The sequence below is a fragment of the Microcebus murinus genome, chromosome 2, assembly GCF_040939455.1.
Source record: "Microcebus murinus isolate Inina chromosome 2, M.murinus_Inina_mat1.0, whole genome shotgun sequence".
Taxonomy (NCBI): domain Eukaryota; kingdom Metazoa; phylum Chordata; class Mammalia; order Primates; family Cheirogaleidae; genus Microcebus; species Microcebus murinus.
This window is the reverse complement of record NC_134105.1, coordinates 23638495-23657565: the sequence shown is the minus strand read 5'-3', so window position 1 is coordinate 23657565 and position 19071 is coordinate 23638495. Positions and strand designations below refer to the sequence as shown.

The 19071-nt window shown below is 51.7% G+C and overlaps 1 protein-coding gene across 3 annotated transcripts in view; it reads left to right on the top strand.

The window, feature by feature from the left end:
* Positions 1-12568, top strand: part of CSMD2 (CUB and Sushi multiple domains 2) — a 570274-nt gene extending 557706 nt beyond the window's left edge. For 2 of the 3 annotated variants that reach the window (XM_075996373.1, XM_075996374.1), the window contains one exon: positions 1207-1585. In XM_075996373.1, coding sequence (XP_075852488.1) covers positions 1207-1466 — 260 coding nt within the window. In that variant the 3' untranslated portion in view covers positions 1467-1585. Of the gene's footprint in view, positions 1-1206; positions 1586-2251; positions 2340-3984; positions 4124-5352; positions 5566-9117 lie in introns of those variants that run through there. The other variant, XM_075996375.1, reaches the window with a different exon arrangement.
* The last annotated feature ends 6503 nt before the right edge of the window (positions 12569-19071 follow it).

Genomic DNA, 19071 nt, shown 5'->3' with positions numbered 1-19071 from the left:
AGAGTTTTCAGAAGTCAAAGTACAATCACTCAACAAACAAAACTCTTTTTTTAGCAGAAATCAAAAGGAAAATAAAAGTACACACAAAATGTCATTTTCCACTTATTCTATCAACTCAAAGTGTTTTAAAGTGATAAACCTTAGTGTTGGTCAGGTTCAGCAATGTTCAAAGTCTAAAATAGTACAATTCTAGAAAACAATTTGGCAGTTTATGTCATGATCCTCGAAAATGATTGGATCCATTAATTGCATTTCTAAGATTTTTATCATAAGAAATTCATGTGAAGGGAGGCAAACATCTATGGTAAAGGATGTTCCCATTATAGGGACACTTGTATTACATAAAAACTAGAACTAGAAAATGTCCTCAAAATAAAGAAATGGGTATTTTAATTATATGATAATATATCTGCTGGATAAAATATTATGCCAGCTTTTGGGGAAATGTACCCATTATGATGTATTTTTCAAAAGAATCCTTTTTTAAGAAAAAAGTTATATTTATAAAGAAAACTGGAAGTATTTACACCAGCATATTAACAATGGTTATTTCTTAGTAGTACAGTCAGGAAGGATTTTATTTTTCTTCATGAATCTCTGCATTTTCCAAAAGGTACTCAATTTTCAATCTTTCTATAATCAGAAAAAGTAACTTACAAAAGGAATGTTGATTGAATAGATGGATAGAAAAATGGATGCATGCGAGAATGAACGAACAGAGTAATACACAACCCGCACGTAATGCTCTCCACTCATCCATACGTGCACACACCTACACAGCTGCACAATCGCATTCACTCACTTGCTCTCATACATAGTCGTACACACACTCACATCGTCCCATGCACACACGTGCCTTCAGGCATCCCTGTACCCACTGAATTATAGACATCCCAGTGCATTAACACACAGATTATAATACACAAAATTATATTCTCACACATGCATGTGTACACAGGATCACAGTCCCAACCCAGTAATCCAGTTATTAACACACTTATGCACGTCCTTATGTATACTCACGTTCAGCCTGTACAAACTCTCATGCAACACTAGACTTACCTACCTAAAAGTATGCAGGGAACGTTTACATTAACATCTACACCTGAAATTCCGCTCAGGAACTCACATCCGCATACACACAAATTTGGGTTTTGAAATGTTCCCAGATCTTTCAGGTGCGCCCCCTGAACTTCCTTTCCCCAGGAATTTACAAGAAAGAAGATTTCCACCTCCTGCTCCAGGTTTACCAGATTACAGGGCCCTCGGAGATCTTTGTGAACAAGTTCAAAGATGACCACTGGGCTTTAGATGGGCATGTAAGTTCGACAAATTGGCCTCCTCGTACCCTGCCCCATCCCCAATCGCCAGGTCACTGCCCAGAAGAGAGGGACAAAAGGGCATGGGAACTTCCAGGATCGACATGGAAATCTGGGAGGAGGTTCTGGAGGGCCAGGAGCAGCTAAGCGATGGCCTCGGGCAGCCACCAACCGTCGGGGCCCCAGCCAGCCAGGGTGTGGGGTATGGGGGGTACAGGTAGGACGGTCAGCCTAGAGCACATGAGACAGGCTGCCCCAGCAAAGGAGCAGGGTTGGAAGTAGGTGGTGGCACGAGCAGCCCCACAGCGCACCCTCGGCAGCTGAGGCTATGCGTGAACATTGTGGGGACACGGTGGCAGGGGGAGCCGTCCCCAGCTGCCTCCAGAAACTTCATAGCCACTGGAACTGTGACGCCCTCTCCCAAGTGCCTTTAATCTGCCAGGGACATTTTAATCATGGTTCAGTTTGTTCCATGGTGCCCCCAAAGTCAGTTTTTCATCCTAGAGACAGTAGCCAGCGCATATCTAAGGCCTGTCAATTAGGCTTCTTGGTGCTTTGTCTATACTGACACTATCCGCATTATTATCCTCACAGCAGCCCTGTGACATAGCTGCTGTCATTATTCCCATTTTCCAAATGATCTGAAGCACAGACAGATCAAGTGATGTGACCAGTAGAAAATAAAACCTCCCCCCGCCTCATACAAGCAGCTGGTGCCCCCGGCCCACCCCGGCTAGCCAGTCGCGCCCCCCTTGCCTAGGTGTGGCCAGGCAAACTCTGTGTGTCAGAGCAGCGGGTCGGCGGGTGACACCAGCAGTTCTGACAGCCTGTGACAATGAGCGTGTCATTGGCCGGGCCTGACCTGGCCAGCCGGAGTTCTAGATCCTTCTAGCATGCCTGCCATCTTATTCTTTCTGCTCCCCCCTTCACAGGTCTCCTCAGAGTCCTCCGGAGGCACCTTCATCTACCAGGGCTCCGTCAAGGGCCACGGCTTTGGGCAGTTCGGCTTTCAAAGGCTTGGTCAGTAGTGTCTGCCCCTGGGGGGTGCGAGCTCTCGGGAGGGAGAGAAACCGCGGGTGTGGGGCGGGGAGGGCTTGGGGACTCCGCGGCCTCTTGTGGGTGAGGGACACCTTTGAGATTCTGACCAGAGCTCTGGAATCTCTGTCCCAGAACAAGCACACGTGCATGACACTCCCAACCTCTGCCAGGCTGTGTCACACTCAGTCCTTGAGGTGAGAGCCCCCAGCTCAGGGGACACTGGGTCTGAGATGCGGCCCCCAGCCACACTCTTGGGCCAGCCCTCAGGCATCACCTCTGCCTCAAGGAACAAAGACAACGTGAAGCATTCAACTTGGGGTCCTGGGGGGCACCTTTAGCTGTGATTCCTCCTTAGCACAGTCCTGGGAGGAGGTTGGTATTGTCCCCATTTTACAGAGGAGAAAACTGAGCGTCAAGGAGGCTTCCCTCGTTTGTCCTAACGCTCGCTGCATGCCATCCATGTCGAATGTCCACACTTCAGAGCTTTGGCCCAGAGCCTCTAGTGCCCAGCCTTGGGCTCTGGTGGAGGAGGGGTCCTGGCTTCTCAGACGCAGTGGAGGGGGAGACGGGGCGTCATGGGTGCACGACAGCCACCGTACGCCCGGGCACTGACACCTCCCATGCCCAGGCCCGGCCCACCCAGGCAGTCCGTTGCGTTCCCTCCAGCTCTGAGCTCCAGAAGGCACCTCTGCGCACGAAGCAGCAGCCCGCCTCCCCGCCTGCCCACCCCACTTGGCTCCTCCCCGGAGTCACCTACGCGCCGCCCTGTGAGCCGCAGGGCTGAGACCACCTTCTTCCACACGGCACCCTCACGCCTTGCGGGCAGCCCCTACCCGCATCCTGGCACACTGGGGAGGCCTCAGAAAATGGGGGCTCTTGTTCTGGCTCCCTGTCCCCTCACAGAGCCCCAGTCCCCTCAGCTAGGGGGGTACTAACAGGGGCCACAGGGGCTAATCATGTTCTTGTGAGCCCTCCCAGTGCTGGGCGGGGAGACCCTCCAGAAAAAGGGGTCCTCAAGCTTTTCAAACAGAGGGCCAGTTCACTGTCCCTCAGACCGTTGGAGAGTGCGACGCACATTCCACACATGCGCACTGTGGGCCTGGGACGGGGGAGTGGCAGCAAAAACACCCAGCGGGCTGGATAAATGTCCTTGGCCGGCCGCATGTGGCCTGTGGGCCGTAGTTTGAGGACCCCTGCTCCAGAAGTAGCAGCTGTGCCTTCAGCTGTCTTGCGTTTTGGCCTCCTTGTAAGGTTTCAACTGAAAAAGGTTCCTAAGGCCAAAGAAGTGTAGAAACTTCTAAAGGGCTGCATGCACCCTTTTGAGAGCTTATTCAGTGACATGGTTTCAGGTCCCTCTGCAGATTGTCACCCCCAGGGCTGAACACAGTGCTCTGGTTGTGATCCGAACACAAGGCAGAAGCGTGTGGGACTCTCTGGGGCTGCATGTGCCAGGACGCAGGTGGCGGCCGTGGGCACACAGGGCCCTCCACTCCACCCCACTGAGCTGGAGGAAGGAATATCCCAAGCTCAGCCCCACGTCCCCAGAGTGTGTGGTGGCATAGGGTGGCCGCCCGGGACCTTAGGGTATGTCGCTGTGACGTGAGTTTTGTGCTTTGGGACTTTACAGACCTCAGGCTGTTGGAGTCAGACCCCGAGTCCATCGGCCGCCACTTTGCCTCCAACAGCAGCTCCGTGGCAGCCGCCATCCTGGTGCCTTTCATCGCCCTCATCATCGCGGGCTTCGTGCTCTATCTCTACAAGCACAGGTGCGGGAAGGAGGGGCATGGGCTTCGTGCTCTGGCTCTACAAGCACAGGTGCGGGAAGGAGGGTGCGGGCTTCGTGCTCTATCTCTACAAGCACAGGTGCGGGAAGGAGGGTGCGGGCTTCGTGCTCTGGCTCTACAAGCACAGGTGCGGGAAGGAGGGTGCGGGCTTCCTGCTCTATCTCTACAAGCGCAGGTGCGGGCAGGAGGGTGTGGGCTTCGTGCTCTGGCTCTACAAGCACAGGTGCGGGAAGGAGGGTGCGGGCTTCGTGCTCTGGCTCTACAAGCACAGGTGCGGGAAGGAGGGTGCGGGCTTCGTGCTCTATCTCTACAAGCACAGGTGCGGGAAGGAGGGTGCGGGCTTCATGCTCTATCTCTACAAGCACAGGTGCGGGAAGGAGGGTGCGGGCTTCGTGCTCTGGCTCTACAAGCACAGGTGCGGGAAGGAGGGTGCGGGCTTCATGCTCTATCTCTACAAGCACAGGTGCGGGAAGGAGGGTGCGGGCTTCGTGCTCTGGCTCTACAAGCACAGGTGCGGGAAGGAGGGCGCGGGCTTCGTGCTCTGGCTCTACAAGCACAGGTGCGGGAAGGAGGGCGCGGGCTTCGTGCTCTGGCTCTACAAGCACAGGTGCGGGAAGGAGGGCGCGGGCTTCGTGCTCTGGCTCTACAAGCACAGGTGCGGGAAGGAGGGTGCGGGCTTCGTGCTCTGGCTCTACAAGCACAGGTGCGGGAAGGAGGGTGTGGGCTTCGTGCTCTGGCTCTACAAGCACAGGTGGGGGCAGGAGGGGCGTGGTCTTCGTGCTCTATCTCTACAAGCACAGGTGCGGGAAGGAGGGGCATGGGCTTCGTGCTCTGGCTCTACAAGCACAGGTGCGGGCAGGAGGGTGCGGGCTTCGTGCTCTGGCTCTACAAGCACAGGTGCGGGCAGGAGGGTGCGGGCTTCGTGCTCTGGCTCTACAAGCACAGGTGCGGGAAGGAGGGCGCGGGCTTCGTGCTCTGGCTCTATAAGCACAGGTGCGGGGCAGGCAGGGCGTGGGCTTCGTGCTCTATCTCTACAAGCACAGGTGTGGGAAGGAGGGTGCGGGGCTGGGGGACAGCAAGGCCGGCACCAGGTGGAGCATTCTTGGCTCAGGAGAACTGCAACCTTCTGGAAGGAAGAAAGCCCCCCTCTCTCCCCACCTCTCCCTCTCTAGATCCCTGAGCCTCTCTGCATCACTCTGTCTTATTCCCAGGAGAAGACCCAAAGTTCCGTTCAATGGCTATGCCGGCCACGAGAACACCAATGTCCGGGCCACATTTGAGAACCCAATGTATGACCGCAACATCCAGCCCACAGACATCATGGCCAACGAGGCGGAGTTCACAGTCAGCACAGTGTGTACCGCGGTATAGCCCCCAGGCCCCGCCGCCTCCACCGCCACCGAGAGCCCCGCCTCCAGCAGCCGGTGAGATGGGGATGCGGGAGGCAGCTGGGATCCAGGGGACCCCTGCATGCACAGGTGCCCACACACAGAGTGGCGCACACCCGCACAGACATGCCCAGCTGGAGGAGGGCCGTGCCCTGAGCACGGCTGCGCCAGGTGCTGAGCCCGGCCCTCTGCGGTCTCACCTGCCGAACCCCTGCTCTGCGTGAGGACACTCAGGCGCACAGAAATGAGTTTACTTGACCAAGATCACACAGCTAATAAGGAGTGTGGTCAGAATCCAACCCAGCTGGCGGGCTCCAGAGACTGCGCTCGTAACCCCTGGGCTTGGCAAAATGTCCAAGTAGAGTGTATTAGCCAGGGCTCTCCAGAGAAACATAGCCAATATAAGATATATATATATCTCCCCTCTGGGTCAAGGCCAAGCTCTGGAGATATATAGAGATACACAAAGATGCATATATACATATGTGTGTGTATGTATGTATATATAGGTATATTGTGTATATATACACACAACATATATCTCTATAGATGTATATATATCTACAGCTATACATCTATAGGTAGAGATGTGTATGTATATATTTATATATGTAGCTGTAATACATATAGAGCTAGAGATATAAATGGATATATTTATAGGGAGATTTATTAATATGTTAAGGAATTGGCAGGCGAGGTGGCATCCACAGGGCAGGCTGGCAGGCTGGAAGTTGCAGCAGGGTTGATGTCATCCTGAGCCCGAAGGCAGGAGGAGGCAGAACTCCTTCTTCTCCAGGGCACCTCAGTCTTTTCTCTTCAGGCCTCAGCTGACTGCTGGGCCACCCGCTTAGGGGGGTTGGCTCTATTCACAGTCCGCTGGTTCAGTGCTAATCACACCTAAAAAGTGCCTCACAGCAACATCTAGATGGGTATTGGCCAGACAACTGGGCGCCGTAGCCCAGGCAGGTCATTAGATAAAAGTAACCACCACGGAGGGCACACTGGATGGGCTGACACAGTCCCTGCTGGGGGGCCAAGAGGGGAGGAACCCCCCGTGACATGGACAGAGGTGCAGACACGCGCGCACACACACACATCTGACAGGCCCCAGGGAAGGAACAGACAAATCCGAATGGCGTTGCCTCTTCCTCGAGTGTCCTCCTAGATGTACCCTCACCTCTAGGACCTGGGGACCCTCGGGAGTTGCCCCCTCAGGGTGTCCGTGCCACCGCGTATTCTCCTGCACATCCCACTGTGCAGGGATAGGCAGGTGCCCTCTCAGGTACCTCCTCGCACCTTAGCCTCGCCAGGGCTGGAGGAGGGCTGGAGTCACAGAGCCAGCGCGGTGGGCATCCAGCAGGGCCCAGGAAAGCTCCAGCGGGTCACCGGCCAAGCCCCAGCAGCCTCGGCTACCCTGGGCTCCTGTTTGCACAGTGGGGATGGTGGGGGCTCCCGGCCAGACAGACACAGATGTGGCAGCTCAGCAGGGGAACAGGCTCCTGTGAGGACCGGCTGATGGGACGGTGGGACCATACCTGCCCAGAGTGACAAGAGTAACAAGGGTCATTTGAGAGTCTCCGGCCTGGGTCCCCACCAACATGCTAGTTGGTGACACAGCAAACATCCACTTTTATTAAACACTCTGCTGGCCACCCCGGAGGCTCCCTCCCTCTTTGCACACACTTTTATCCTCTTGAGTATTTCTGCTCCTTAAGTCAAAGTTCAAAATTGTCAATATTAAGATAGTTTATACACAAACAAAAATTGGTTTCAGAATCTATGAAGACAGCTCTTGAATCCAAATAAGTTATTAAAAGAGTTTTCCCCATCTTTTCACATCTCTCCAAAACAAACAAATCACTACATGATTCCAGTGGCATTGTTGTGACACGCCAGCATTATTCCTGGGGTTGCATCTTTATGCTCAATCTTTACTTTTTCCTACCTTTTTTCCTATTCAAAACTTTTATAAATAGGGAGCGAAAAAGAAAAAGGAAAATCCCCTCTGAGGAGGTAGCTCAGGCCTTGGGGGTGGTCAGTGATGAACCTGAACATCGAGTCGCCACGTGAATTGCTGAGCAGTCTAAGGAAGAACAAGACGGCCCCGTGACCCTCACACACGCGCCTCGCTCCACACCTGGGCTCCTCCGGGTCCCAGCATAGTGCCATCACCTCTGGGTCAGCGGGGTGGGTGGCTCCAAGTCTAGGCAGCCAGGCCCCCTGACCACTTCTGCCCACAGCCAGAGCACAGAGAAGGCACTGCGTGGCTCGGGGAGGGACACGGTTCAGGGCCACACTGAACAGACACAGGTACGTTTGAATGAGTGATTAGATGGTAAGTTCAAATGATGCCTAACAAGAACAGCTATAATTAAAATAAAAACCCTCACACCTATAACCCTAGTGATTTGGGAGGCCAGGTGGGAGGATACCTTGAGGCAAGGAGTTCAAGACCAGCCTGGGAACCATAATGAGTTCCCATCTCTACAAAAAGTAAAAAATCTGCTGGATATGGTGACACATGCCTATAGTCCCAGCTACTTAGGAGGCTGAGGCAGGAGGATCGCCTGAGCCCAGGAGTTTGAGGCTGTAGTGAGCTATAATCATGCCACTGCACTCCAGCCTGGGCAACAGAGTGAAACCCCGACCTTAAAAAAAATAAAATTAAAAAAAAAAAAAAAAAAAAATCTAGGCCGGGCGCGGTGGCTCACGCCTGTAATCCTAGCACTTTGGGAGGCCGAGGCGGGCGGATTGCTCAAGGTAAGGAGTTCGAAACCAGCCTGAGTGAGACCCCGTCTCTACCAAAAATAGAAAGAAATTAATTGACCAACTAAAAATATATATACAAAAAATTGGCCGGGCATGGTGGCGCATGCCTGTAGTCCCAGCTACTCGGGAGGCTGAGGCAGGAGGATCGCTTGAGCCCAGGAGATTGAGGTTGCTGTGAGCGAGGCTGACACCATGGCACTCACTCTAGCCTGGGCAACAAAGTGAGACTCTGTCTCAAAAAAATAAAAAAATAAAAAAAAATAAATAAAAATAAAAAATAAAAAAATCCTACTAGGGAAGCAGTGAGGCCTGTGGGGTCAGTGAGCCCAGGGGCAAGGAGCAGGGCGGTGTTTTGACGGTCGTGAGCCCCTCCTCTGTTAAAAAAAAACATTAAAAATGATACTTTACAATTCTGCTGTTATAAAGATGAATGTAATCCACGCTGGACCCATTATTACATTTCCATTATTATTCTACTCATTTTTTCCTCTGATTTTGAAAGAAATGAAAATAAAACATTTTCCTGGCCCCCTAAGAGTATGGTGGCCCCCAGGCAGTGGACCTGTGGTGCCAAATGGGTACATCGGCCCACAAGGGAAAAAAACAACAGTCAGAAAAACTCGTTCTGCTGTGTGTCCTCCCCACCTCCACCCTCCCCACCCTCCACCCCAGTTTGGGAAGATTGAAAATGAAAGATGCAGATGGAGGTGACCAGTTCTCTGTCCTTCTTTCCCCTTCGCTCCTTCCTTGCTTTGCCTGCCCCCTCCCCCCTCCCCTACCCCCTCCCCCACCCCCACCCCCGCCTCTCTCTGTCCCCAGCTCCCCCGGGGCAGGACGCAGGCTCCCCGAGCACAGCGCCCAGTGCCCGTCTCCGTCTGTCTCCCCACCCATGTCTGCTATGCTGGGACTCGCGCCCTCGCCCTGCCACCGTCCGCGCCCGCCACCCCGGAGAGGACTCGCGCCGTGCCCTGACTCGCTGCAGAGGGAGGAAGGACGTTCCTGGACTTAGAACAGCAGAGCGGCCTGTGCGTGTGCACGTGTGTGCGAGGCCCGAGCACACAGTCACACACGCCTCTCCTCCACGCGCGCCCGTGGAAGAGACCACGACGGCTTCGGACAGAGAAGTGTGTGTGGGGGATGCGTGTGCCCCGCGCCCCGCACACGCGGACAGGGCATGAGGACAGGGAGGTCGAGTGAGCTTGCAGCCACCACGCCCCCACCTGCCCCGCGTGCGGGGACACAGCGGCTGGACCCGTCGGACACATCCCAGTGGTCAGTGTGCAGGAACCAGCCGTCTGCTAATGGGCGGTCCCACCTTCGCGGTGACAGCAAGGATTACCCCAAGGGCAGGAAACAAGTCTTTGGAAATAGCTCAGAAAGCAATTTCTGCATTTTTTTTCCCCAAACATAATTTTATTGAGTCCTAAGCCCAGTGGATTAAAAAGTCATTGGGGTCCAGGGCAGCTCTGGGAAGGAAGGACGGGTTGTTAGGGTGGGGTGGGGACAGGGCAGGAGTCTGGCCGGGAGCCCAGGATCAAGTCTGGCTGTCGATGACAAGGAGAAGAGAAAACAAGTCTGTGGCCCAGATGGAGACGGCAGGGGGTGCTGGGAAGGACAGGGGAGAAAGCCAGCCGGGACCCGAAAGTGACGGCCACCGTGCACTGGGCTTCTTCTCTGTGCCTGACATCCACCTATGTTATTTCCAGCCTGTATGTCACCAAAACGTAGGGCCTATTATTCCCATTTTATAGGTAAGAAAACAGAAGCCCAGCAAAGTGAGGAGACATGAGCCACAGAGTTAGTGTGGACTCAGACACGATCTGACCCAGAGTCCAGTACACCAGCGGAAAAGCCCAGTTTAAAGGGGCACCCAGGATGGGGAGAAGCAGGTGAATCTATAGTGGCCAGGTTTAGCAGGCCAGGCAGGGGACCCGTGTGTCGTGTCTGGGTTCTGCTCTGTCCACCCGGCAGCAGCAGGGCAAGGACCCAGCACCCCAGGCCTCCTGGAGTCGGCGCTGGCCCCTTGGCTCCCAGCAGCCCCTGACCGTAGCAGACAAGGGGCCAGGCAGCTCCTGACTCAAAGGAATGGAGCGACTGCAAGTCACTCTCTCCAGCTCCTTGCCTGTGGCTTTGATTTATTTTGACAGCTTCATTGTGCTTGGGTCATCAATAAATTCTATATGGGTATTGTTGGGAAGCTAACAAGTTTAGGAATCAAAGTATGGCATTTAGAGCCACTTCCTCTGTCCTCAGGAAGGTCCCCATAGGCGTAGGCACCTGTGCATGGGTGACATGCTGGCCTCAGATGTTCATGTCACATAGTGAAATAACAAGTAGAAATGTGGGAGTGGAGGGGCAGGGACACTTGGTTCTTAAGCAAGTTCTGGGTTGGAACAAGTCAAGCTCTGACTGTTGCTCAGGACGACCAGAGTAAAATGAGAAGTGTCGATTTCTGGCAGATACAATGGAGGCTGGCAATGGCGGGCGCCCACCCCTGGCGTACCCCGCCGGGACCTGGCACCCCAGGCCTGGCGGGAGGGGACGGATGCAGACAAACACACACGCTCATCTCTTTCTTCCCCTGGGAGCAGAGGCAGGAAGCTCTTTCTGTCTTCCCCTTCTTAACGCTCCTCTCACACCACCAGTGGACTCCTGCCCCAGCCCTGCCTCCACCCTGTCTCCGGTGTCTTCTTGTAAGTCCCACAAGATGCCCAAGGAGCACCTGCAGGTGGGGCCCTGGCACCCTGCTGTGCGTCACCCTCTCCACCTGGCGTTTTCTGTCACCTCTAAAGGCTTGGAAGGGAACAGGGCAGATTAGGCTCTTTCCCCCACCATTCACACATTCACCCTCCACCATCCCAAGAGGAAAAAAAAAAGTAAAACAAACACAAAAATTTAAAAAAAAAAATCTTTTGTACAGAGATATATTTTTATTATACAAAGTTTGTACAGTACCAAAAAAGAAAGAAAAAAAGGTGTAAATTTTTTTTCATTATTGTAGGTAAATGGTAGTGGAAGCCTTTTTTGTAAATGTAATAAAATGTATAAATATGGTTTTCAGAAAACATCGAGTGCTGTAAATATGTAATCTACACACCTTCTTGGCTTGTCTGCAGTATATACATTTAATTTATCTGTCTCTGTATATGAGGCTTCCCCCGCCCCGGGGTCCTGCATTATGGTACTTTCCTGAATTTGAAAGCAATTTTAAATTTTTTGAATTCAAATAAAATATAAATTTTTGCATTGGTTTTCTTACATTTTTATGGCCTCTTTCATGACTAGGGGCAAGTGTTTGTTGGGGAAGAGAAGGAAAGACCTATTTGGGGCTAAAATCCAAGAGTGGAAATGTAGAAATTCCTTTCTTAACTGCATTGTGTTACCACTGCTACATGTTGGGAATTCCCAGCAAAAATGATAATGGATACACCACATACAAAACGTCACTCAAAATGGATCAAAGACCTAAACGTAAGACCTAAAATTCTTATAAGAAAACATAGGGGGAAAGCTTCATGACATTGGATTTGGCAGTGATGCCCTGGAAACGACACCAAAAGTATAGACAACAAAAGAAAAAATAAATAAATTGGACTACACTAAAATGAACAACTGTGATCAAAGGATACAATCAACAGAGTGAAAAGGCAATCTATGGAGTGGGAGACGATATTTGCAAATCATATATCCGATAAGAGGTTAATGTCCAGAGTATGTAAAGACTTGAATGGTCATTTCTGCAAAAGAAACAGAAATGACCAACGAGCACATGAAAAGATGCTCAACACCACTTATCATTAGGGAAATACAACTCAAAACCACCATGAGATACCACCTCACATCCATTAGGATGGCTACTATGAAAAAAAAGAAGAAGAAGAAAAGAACAAGTGTTGGTGAGGATGTGGAGGAATAGGAACCCTTGTGCCCCGTTGGTGGGAATATAATGGTGCAGTCACTATGGAAAACAGTATGGTAGTTCCTCAAAAAATTAAAAATAGAATTACCATATTACCAGCAATTCTAGCAATTTTACTTCTGTGTATATACCCAAAAGAATTGAAAGTAGGGCCACAAAGAGATATGTGTACACTAATGTTCATAGCAGCATTAATCACAATAGCAAAAAGGTGGAAGCAATGCATGCCCATCAACAGATGAATAATGGCCCCACAAAATGTAGCACATATGTAGGAGGGAATATTAGTCAGCCTTAAAAAGGAAGGAAACCCTGACACATGCTACAACATGGACGACCCTTGAGGACATCATGCTAAGTGAAGTAAGCCAGTCACAGACAGACAAGTACCGTATGACTCCACTCACACGAGTACCTGGAGCAGTCAAATTCACAGAGACAGAAAGTGTAGTGGTGGTTGCCGGGGGCTGAGGGAGGTGGCAACGGAGAGTTGCTGTTTAATGGATGTGGAGCTTCAGTTTGATAAGATGAAAACGTTCTGGGGATTGGTTGCACAGCAACGTGAACGTACTTCACACCACTGTACACTTGAAAATAAGTAATATGGTAAATTTTATGTTGTATGAATTTTACTACAACAAAAATTGTTTTAAAAAAACCCGTGATGTGACATATAGACTAGGACTGGGACTTTAACTTTTCTTCCCAGTTCCTGGCACCCAGACTCAGTGCTTGGATCAATTACAGCCCAGTGCCGGCTGTCCGCCCGCCTCACTCACTAGACACCCAGGGCAGCTGGCCCTAATTTCTACCTCTTACCCCTCCTGCCTTCCAATCTCGGTCGTCCCCTCCCCTGCCTGTCCCTTTGCTCATTCCCTTCCCTTCCCTTTTCTGTGCCTCTGCAACTCCTCATCTGCCCGGCTTCCCTGCTCCCCTCTCTCCTCCAATCCTTCTTCAAGCTGCCTGAGCCCTGTCACCATCAGGCCCCTCACTCCCTTCTCCAGACCTCAACCCCAAGGATGTCCCAATCTCACCTGATGACTCCCACTGCCTGAGGACTAGGCGCCCTGCCAGTCGGAGTCCTGGTCAGCCCAGAACTTCTGGCAATGTGAGCACCCAGCAGCTTCTTGACATGGGGCCAACAGGTATCAGCCCAGCCCACAAGGCACCTCCTTCAGGTAGGACTTTCCCCTAATATCACATTCTCAATGGTACTGGCGTTGGCCAGCTCTCTGGCTACCTACATTGGACCCTTTCAGATAACACAGTTCTTCCTGCCTGGCTTTGCTGGCCAGCCTTGGTGGACCCTGACATTTATCACTGACCTCTATGCCCTGCCAAACTTGAGGCCAAACCATGGCTAACAGCAAGAGTATGGACAATGAAGAGTCTGTGGCCTCCATCCTGACTTCCAAGGAGGTCAGCCCTGTGGGTTTGGTCAGTAACAAAGCAACTTCTAGAAAGAAGTTACACAAAAACATGTGCAAGCCCCAGAGCTTGCTACTCAGAGAGACCACGACCCATTTCCCCTCACAGCTCATCCTCATCCCACGACACAGAATATTACTGCGTGCCGACCGCCACTCCCACCTCCACTGGAGATTCCGACTCCTACGGGAAAAAACAGGCTTCCAGTGGATTCTGAGCAAACCCATGTCAAACTCTGAAATACTACTATTTCCGTACTGATTCATGGTTAGAATTTGAGGATAACAGGGTCTATAAGGCAAAGTTAAGAAACTTCAAGCTTGAGCTACAAAGTCTTCTGAATGTTACCAGAAGAAGGAAAATAAAAGGAGGAAGGAGAAGAAAGAATCCCCGTTAAGACCCTCTGGCTCTCCCCTCCTTCTCGCGCACGGCGCGTCAGCTCGGCTCCTGAAACCACCGCAAGGCAATCAGAGAGCCAGGCAAGATTCAAGCCTCTGAACTCTTGCGTGTCTTCTCATCTATGATCACCCTTGCATTATTTGGGTCTCGGACATCTCAGATTTCCAAGCATGGAGGGGCATCAAAGTAGATGTACGAGAAGGCCAGCAGACCAGGGAGCCATCTGTACGGGCAAGAGCCAACAACTCCCGGGTTTGTCCACGTGCCTGAAGAACCACTTTGTCTGAAGAACCAGAGGGCAGTGAAAAGGAGCTGCCCACCCAGCACGAGGTGCTTGAGATCTTGGGCCCCATCTTCCTGATGGCCTCACTGGGTCTCCTGACTTCCCTCCTTCTCTCCTGCATGCTTTCGGTGTGACCAGGAAGATACCAGAAGAATCCAAAACACATTCCTTTTTTTTTTTTTCAGTAGTAGTTTAATATAATATATTAACTTATCAGGACACTCCATCTCAAAAAAGGGTTTGACTAGCTTTAAGAGATAGACATAATAGTACAGGAAAAAGAAAATAATGAAGGACAGGGAAGTGAGAACAAAGCCAAACAAAATGAAGCCAGGGATTGGTGCACAAATCGCCAAACGAAAGGGATTGTTCTGTTTTTTGAACTGGACATTAAATCCCTGAGCCTCCTGGTGGCCAGAATTGAATCCATTTTAAAATCACCAAGAAGGAACTAAAATCAATCACAAATAGCTAGTTTCCATATGAAATTGACTGATCAAGAAAGATCCCTGGAGAGAACACCGTCTTTCCTGCGTCCCCTGTTTCTGCGTGAGCTACCCCCGCTCGTTGCTGACATTGGGCCCCCAGCCCCGCTAGTCTTACCTCCTCCATCTATTTCTGGGGGTCCTCCTCCATGGTCGTGAACAAGCCCTTTCCCATGGTGCTGTGCATCGAGGCGTCCTCTCCTGCCCTGCCCCCGGCTCAAGTGTGCAGTGGAGTTTTCAAAGAAACTTCTCACTACCACCCCCTGCTGGTCTCCACTGCCCGTAAATATGCACAAGCTACTTTGTGGCCCATGAATCCCCCAAAGCACTGAAGCCCAGCTGTGTTCTGTGGAAGGAAGGAGAAGACCCCTTTCCCCTCTGCGTCACATTTGTTGACTGCCACCGAGTCAGGGCTCCCCGAGCCCCAGTGACTCTCAAGGTTTTAGTGACAACAGTCCTGTCCAAACCAGTTGTGGCTCCTCTCCCGCTCGGGCTCAGATACATCTGCAATGAGAGTCTGCTTCCTAATCTCCCTTCCTGTAGCCCTCACCCTGTAGGTGGCACAATTATGAGGTATTCTCCTACAACGCAATGTGGAAAATGTGACTTCGGAAATAAGGATCATAGGATGGCAGGCAGGATCAGAATCTTCATATACAAGGAGAACCGCCAACAGTGCCCTGATTGGAAAATCAATGTCTGTGTGAATCTCTAGCCTACTACGGTGTGTTTAGGCCAAATTACCTAATTGCATTCTGCTTTTTACTCTTTTAATGCTCTGTCTTGACTTAACTAAGTGGCTGTTGAAACAAAGAAGCTTTGAGAAGTGGGAGAACTGACCATACATTAAGAAAAATCCAGCCCTCCTGAGCTCTATCTCTTCTGAGCAGTATACACTGGGGTTACTGGGGCGAGGGTTCCCTTGAGGGTTCCTGACCGGGACCAGTGAGATGCAACAGAGGGAAATGAGGAGCGAAGTCACCTGCTCGGCAGCAGTGTGGGCTGGGGCAACTAACCAGGTAAGGAAGGAACATGCCTTTACCCCCTGAAACATGCATTTGCAGCTAAATGCAGGTTTGCTGAAAATCCAAGGGCAAAAAATGATGCCACAGACATGCCAGCACTGATGTTGGGCATGTGAAGAGACAGACAGCCAGGACCTGTGTTGGGGGAGACTAGACTACAGTGCCTATCATCTGGGCTTACAGGCCCAGTTCAAATCCTGCCTGTCCTGCAAAGCCTTCCCTGAGCTCCAACTGTATGCAGCAGATTGGGGCAGGGGCTTGAGATTGGTGTTTGCTGCTAACAGGAGGGGAAGAGGGACATCCAAAGGAAGCATGGATGAAAATTGAGACAAGGGGATGTTTTGCATGATTCATTTTGACTGTAGGTATTGAGTCCATTCAGAGAAACCTCTCAGGCAGCTGGGTAATCCCAGCCCACCTGAAAAGGCCCTTAGAAGGGAGAATGTGCATTAGCAGGACTGAGTCGGGGACAAGCGTAAGGTTCACTGGGAGGTGGAGGCGGCTTGCTTGGGAGGCACTGAGTGTGTGCATGAATGCACGTGCTCAATCAGCATCATCCAAGCAGGGCTGGCCGCAGGCAGCTGGGCTGCTAAGAGGAGAGGCCAGGGTGGGAGACAGGTCTGGGTGTCATCAGCATCTACATGATGCACGGTGGTTAAAAAAAAAAAAAAGAAAAAGCAATTGGAATGGAGTGAACGGAGAAGCCCAGGACAGACTCTGGAACACAGAGAGCCGGGGCAGCCTGGGTGACGCAGGTCCAGCTGCAATGCCCACGTCCCCTACAGACATCACTGCCTTCATTACCTCAAAACCACACCCTTGTCCCCACAGGGTGCCACTGCCCTTCATAAAGTGACTAAACTCTTTTCTGCAATCCAAAGGCACAGAGCTATCCCGGCCCGGGGCCCCGGAGGCAGGGAGAAAGGCTGCCCAGAGGCCCTGACTCTACACTCTTTAACATGGGTGACCCGGTTGCTTTACACGGCTCAGGGAGGAGGCTATGGGGCACAGTAAGGCCGAGGAGGCCATGACTGTGAGCTCAGCTGCAGAGGCCCAGGCCCAAGCAGAAACCGGGTAGCTAAAAAAGCCCTGGTCCCACATTTCCCTGCCCCTACCTGGTGTCTATTACCTGCTGAGGCACTGGGGAATGGGAGGCCTAAAGTCCCTCCGGTACCTTTTGGTCACTTCAGAGGAGCCAGTGCCCTTCTTGGGGAGGATGGTACAGAAACCAAGTAAGGGGTGCAGCCACCTGGGGAGATGATCCTGTCTTTGGCAGCTCACATGTTAACACCCTCCCAGAGCAGCACTCACTGCTCTCGTTTTTCAAAACCAGGGTCTGACCTGTGGCCAGGCAGGCTGAGAAACCATCCCCTCATTCCGCAGAATGACTCTACTTCCCCAGAGCACACTCACACTAACAAAGCTCAGGATGCGTCAAACCAGATGTCAGTTTATTTGAGCAGCACAGACCTGCCGGAGGATGCCTGGGTGCCCGGCAAGATCACAGTCAGGCCCCAAACACTAAAGGCCCTGGAAAGAGTCCGTCTTCCAAAGGCAAAGCTGCATAGTCAGAGAGCAAGGGACCACCTGAGCCCAGTTTTCACCCCCGGCCCACACTGTCATGACTGAATCTGTACTTAAGAGCTGCAAGAGTGATAGACAATAAACACCAAAACTGTTCACTGAGAACATGGGACACTAGCACACTACTATGAGGGGGGAAAGTGGACCCCTAATCTCACTTCCACACAGAGCTCAGCTTGGCTTCCACAGAGAAGGTTCCAGAAAATTCAGAGCTACGTTGAGAATGCAGTTGTCAGCAGCAAGAGAAGCAGGGTCCAAAAAATGGTGGGGACTGGGGGTAGGAGGAGTGGTCTAGATCTCCTTTGAGGGGCACCTTCCTCTCCATCTTAGTGCTTCTCAAGCAGTTCTGTCCTAGCCACATGATATTTCTTTGATTTCAAAATACTCCCTTTCTTGCAAGTTTAGCTACTGTGCATACCCAGATAATGCTCTAATCCTAACCGCTCCCCTGGCTTCAGGCCCAGATAGCCAAAGGCAATTGTCACCCAGATTTCCATTAGGCACCTCAAGTCCCAAATATCTCAAACTAATCATCTCCTGCCTTCCTGCCCTATCTACATCTCCTCCTGTGTCCCCAATTCTGAATGGGGACACACTCTACCCAATCTTCTGGCTTCCTCTGCTGTCCTCCCCTTCAGTGTGCTGCTGCTCTGGGTTAGACCCTCACATTTTAACTGGAACAATAAGTATCCCAACAGGCCACCCTGACTGTAGCACATGCAAGTTTCATTCTGCTGTTAGATTTTGACAGTGCACAAGTGAACAAGCCGCCTTGGCCCTGATGTCCGAGCCCCACTCACATGTGAGGCCCTCCATGACGTTGCCCAGCACCCCTCCAGTATCAGCTCTCACCGTTCCTTACCTCCCACTCCGCACCCACCCCAAACCCAGGGTATTCCAACCACAGTGCCTTTCTCTGGAACGCCTCCCTCTCCTTTGTGACCCTTCCTCTCGGCTCACGTGACTCCGCACATCATCGTATTGCAGTTACTGACATCTGCTGATCTCAAGCCAGGGCTCGTCCCACAATGCCCCCCTCCCCAGAGATAATGTGAGCCAGAAGCAGTAAACTGGGGAGGAGCTGACCAGGGGATCTGGTTCTTGGGAAGGGAGGTTCTGAAGCAGAGGAAGCGTTCGGGAGTGATCTCATTGTGTGGGAACAGCGAATCTCTCCATTGACTTCCTCACGTGTGCATAGAAAGTTCCATTCTTCAAAGTTGCAGCATGTCCACTGATAGGTACTTGCCAAGTCCACGAAATAAGCAGAGTAGGAAAGGCATCCCAGTGTCATAAGAGGATGTCAGGAGAGGGATTTTCCTTTAAAACCCTCGGGAAACCCAAGTCCTTGGTCAACATACATTTTTAAATACTTCTAAGGAGAAATTCCAGAGGCCAAGTGCTGCAAATTAGAAAACCATCCTGTGTGACCCTTTCTGCTTCCACCTGTCTGTGTGGGAGGTGGGTCTCAATGGACAACATGTAGGAAGCAGGGACAGGGCGGGGCAGGCCTGGGACAGGATGGCCCATGAGCCTGGAATGCATTACAGTCTCAAAGCCCCCCAGTGGAGGACCATCCATACCAACTCCTTCCACCTCTCTCCTACCTCAGCCTTGGACGGGGAGCAGGAGCAAACCTGCTGCTGTACCCAA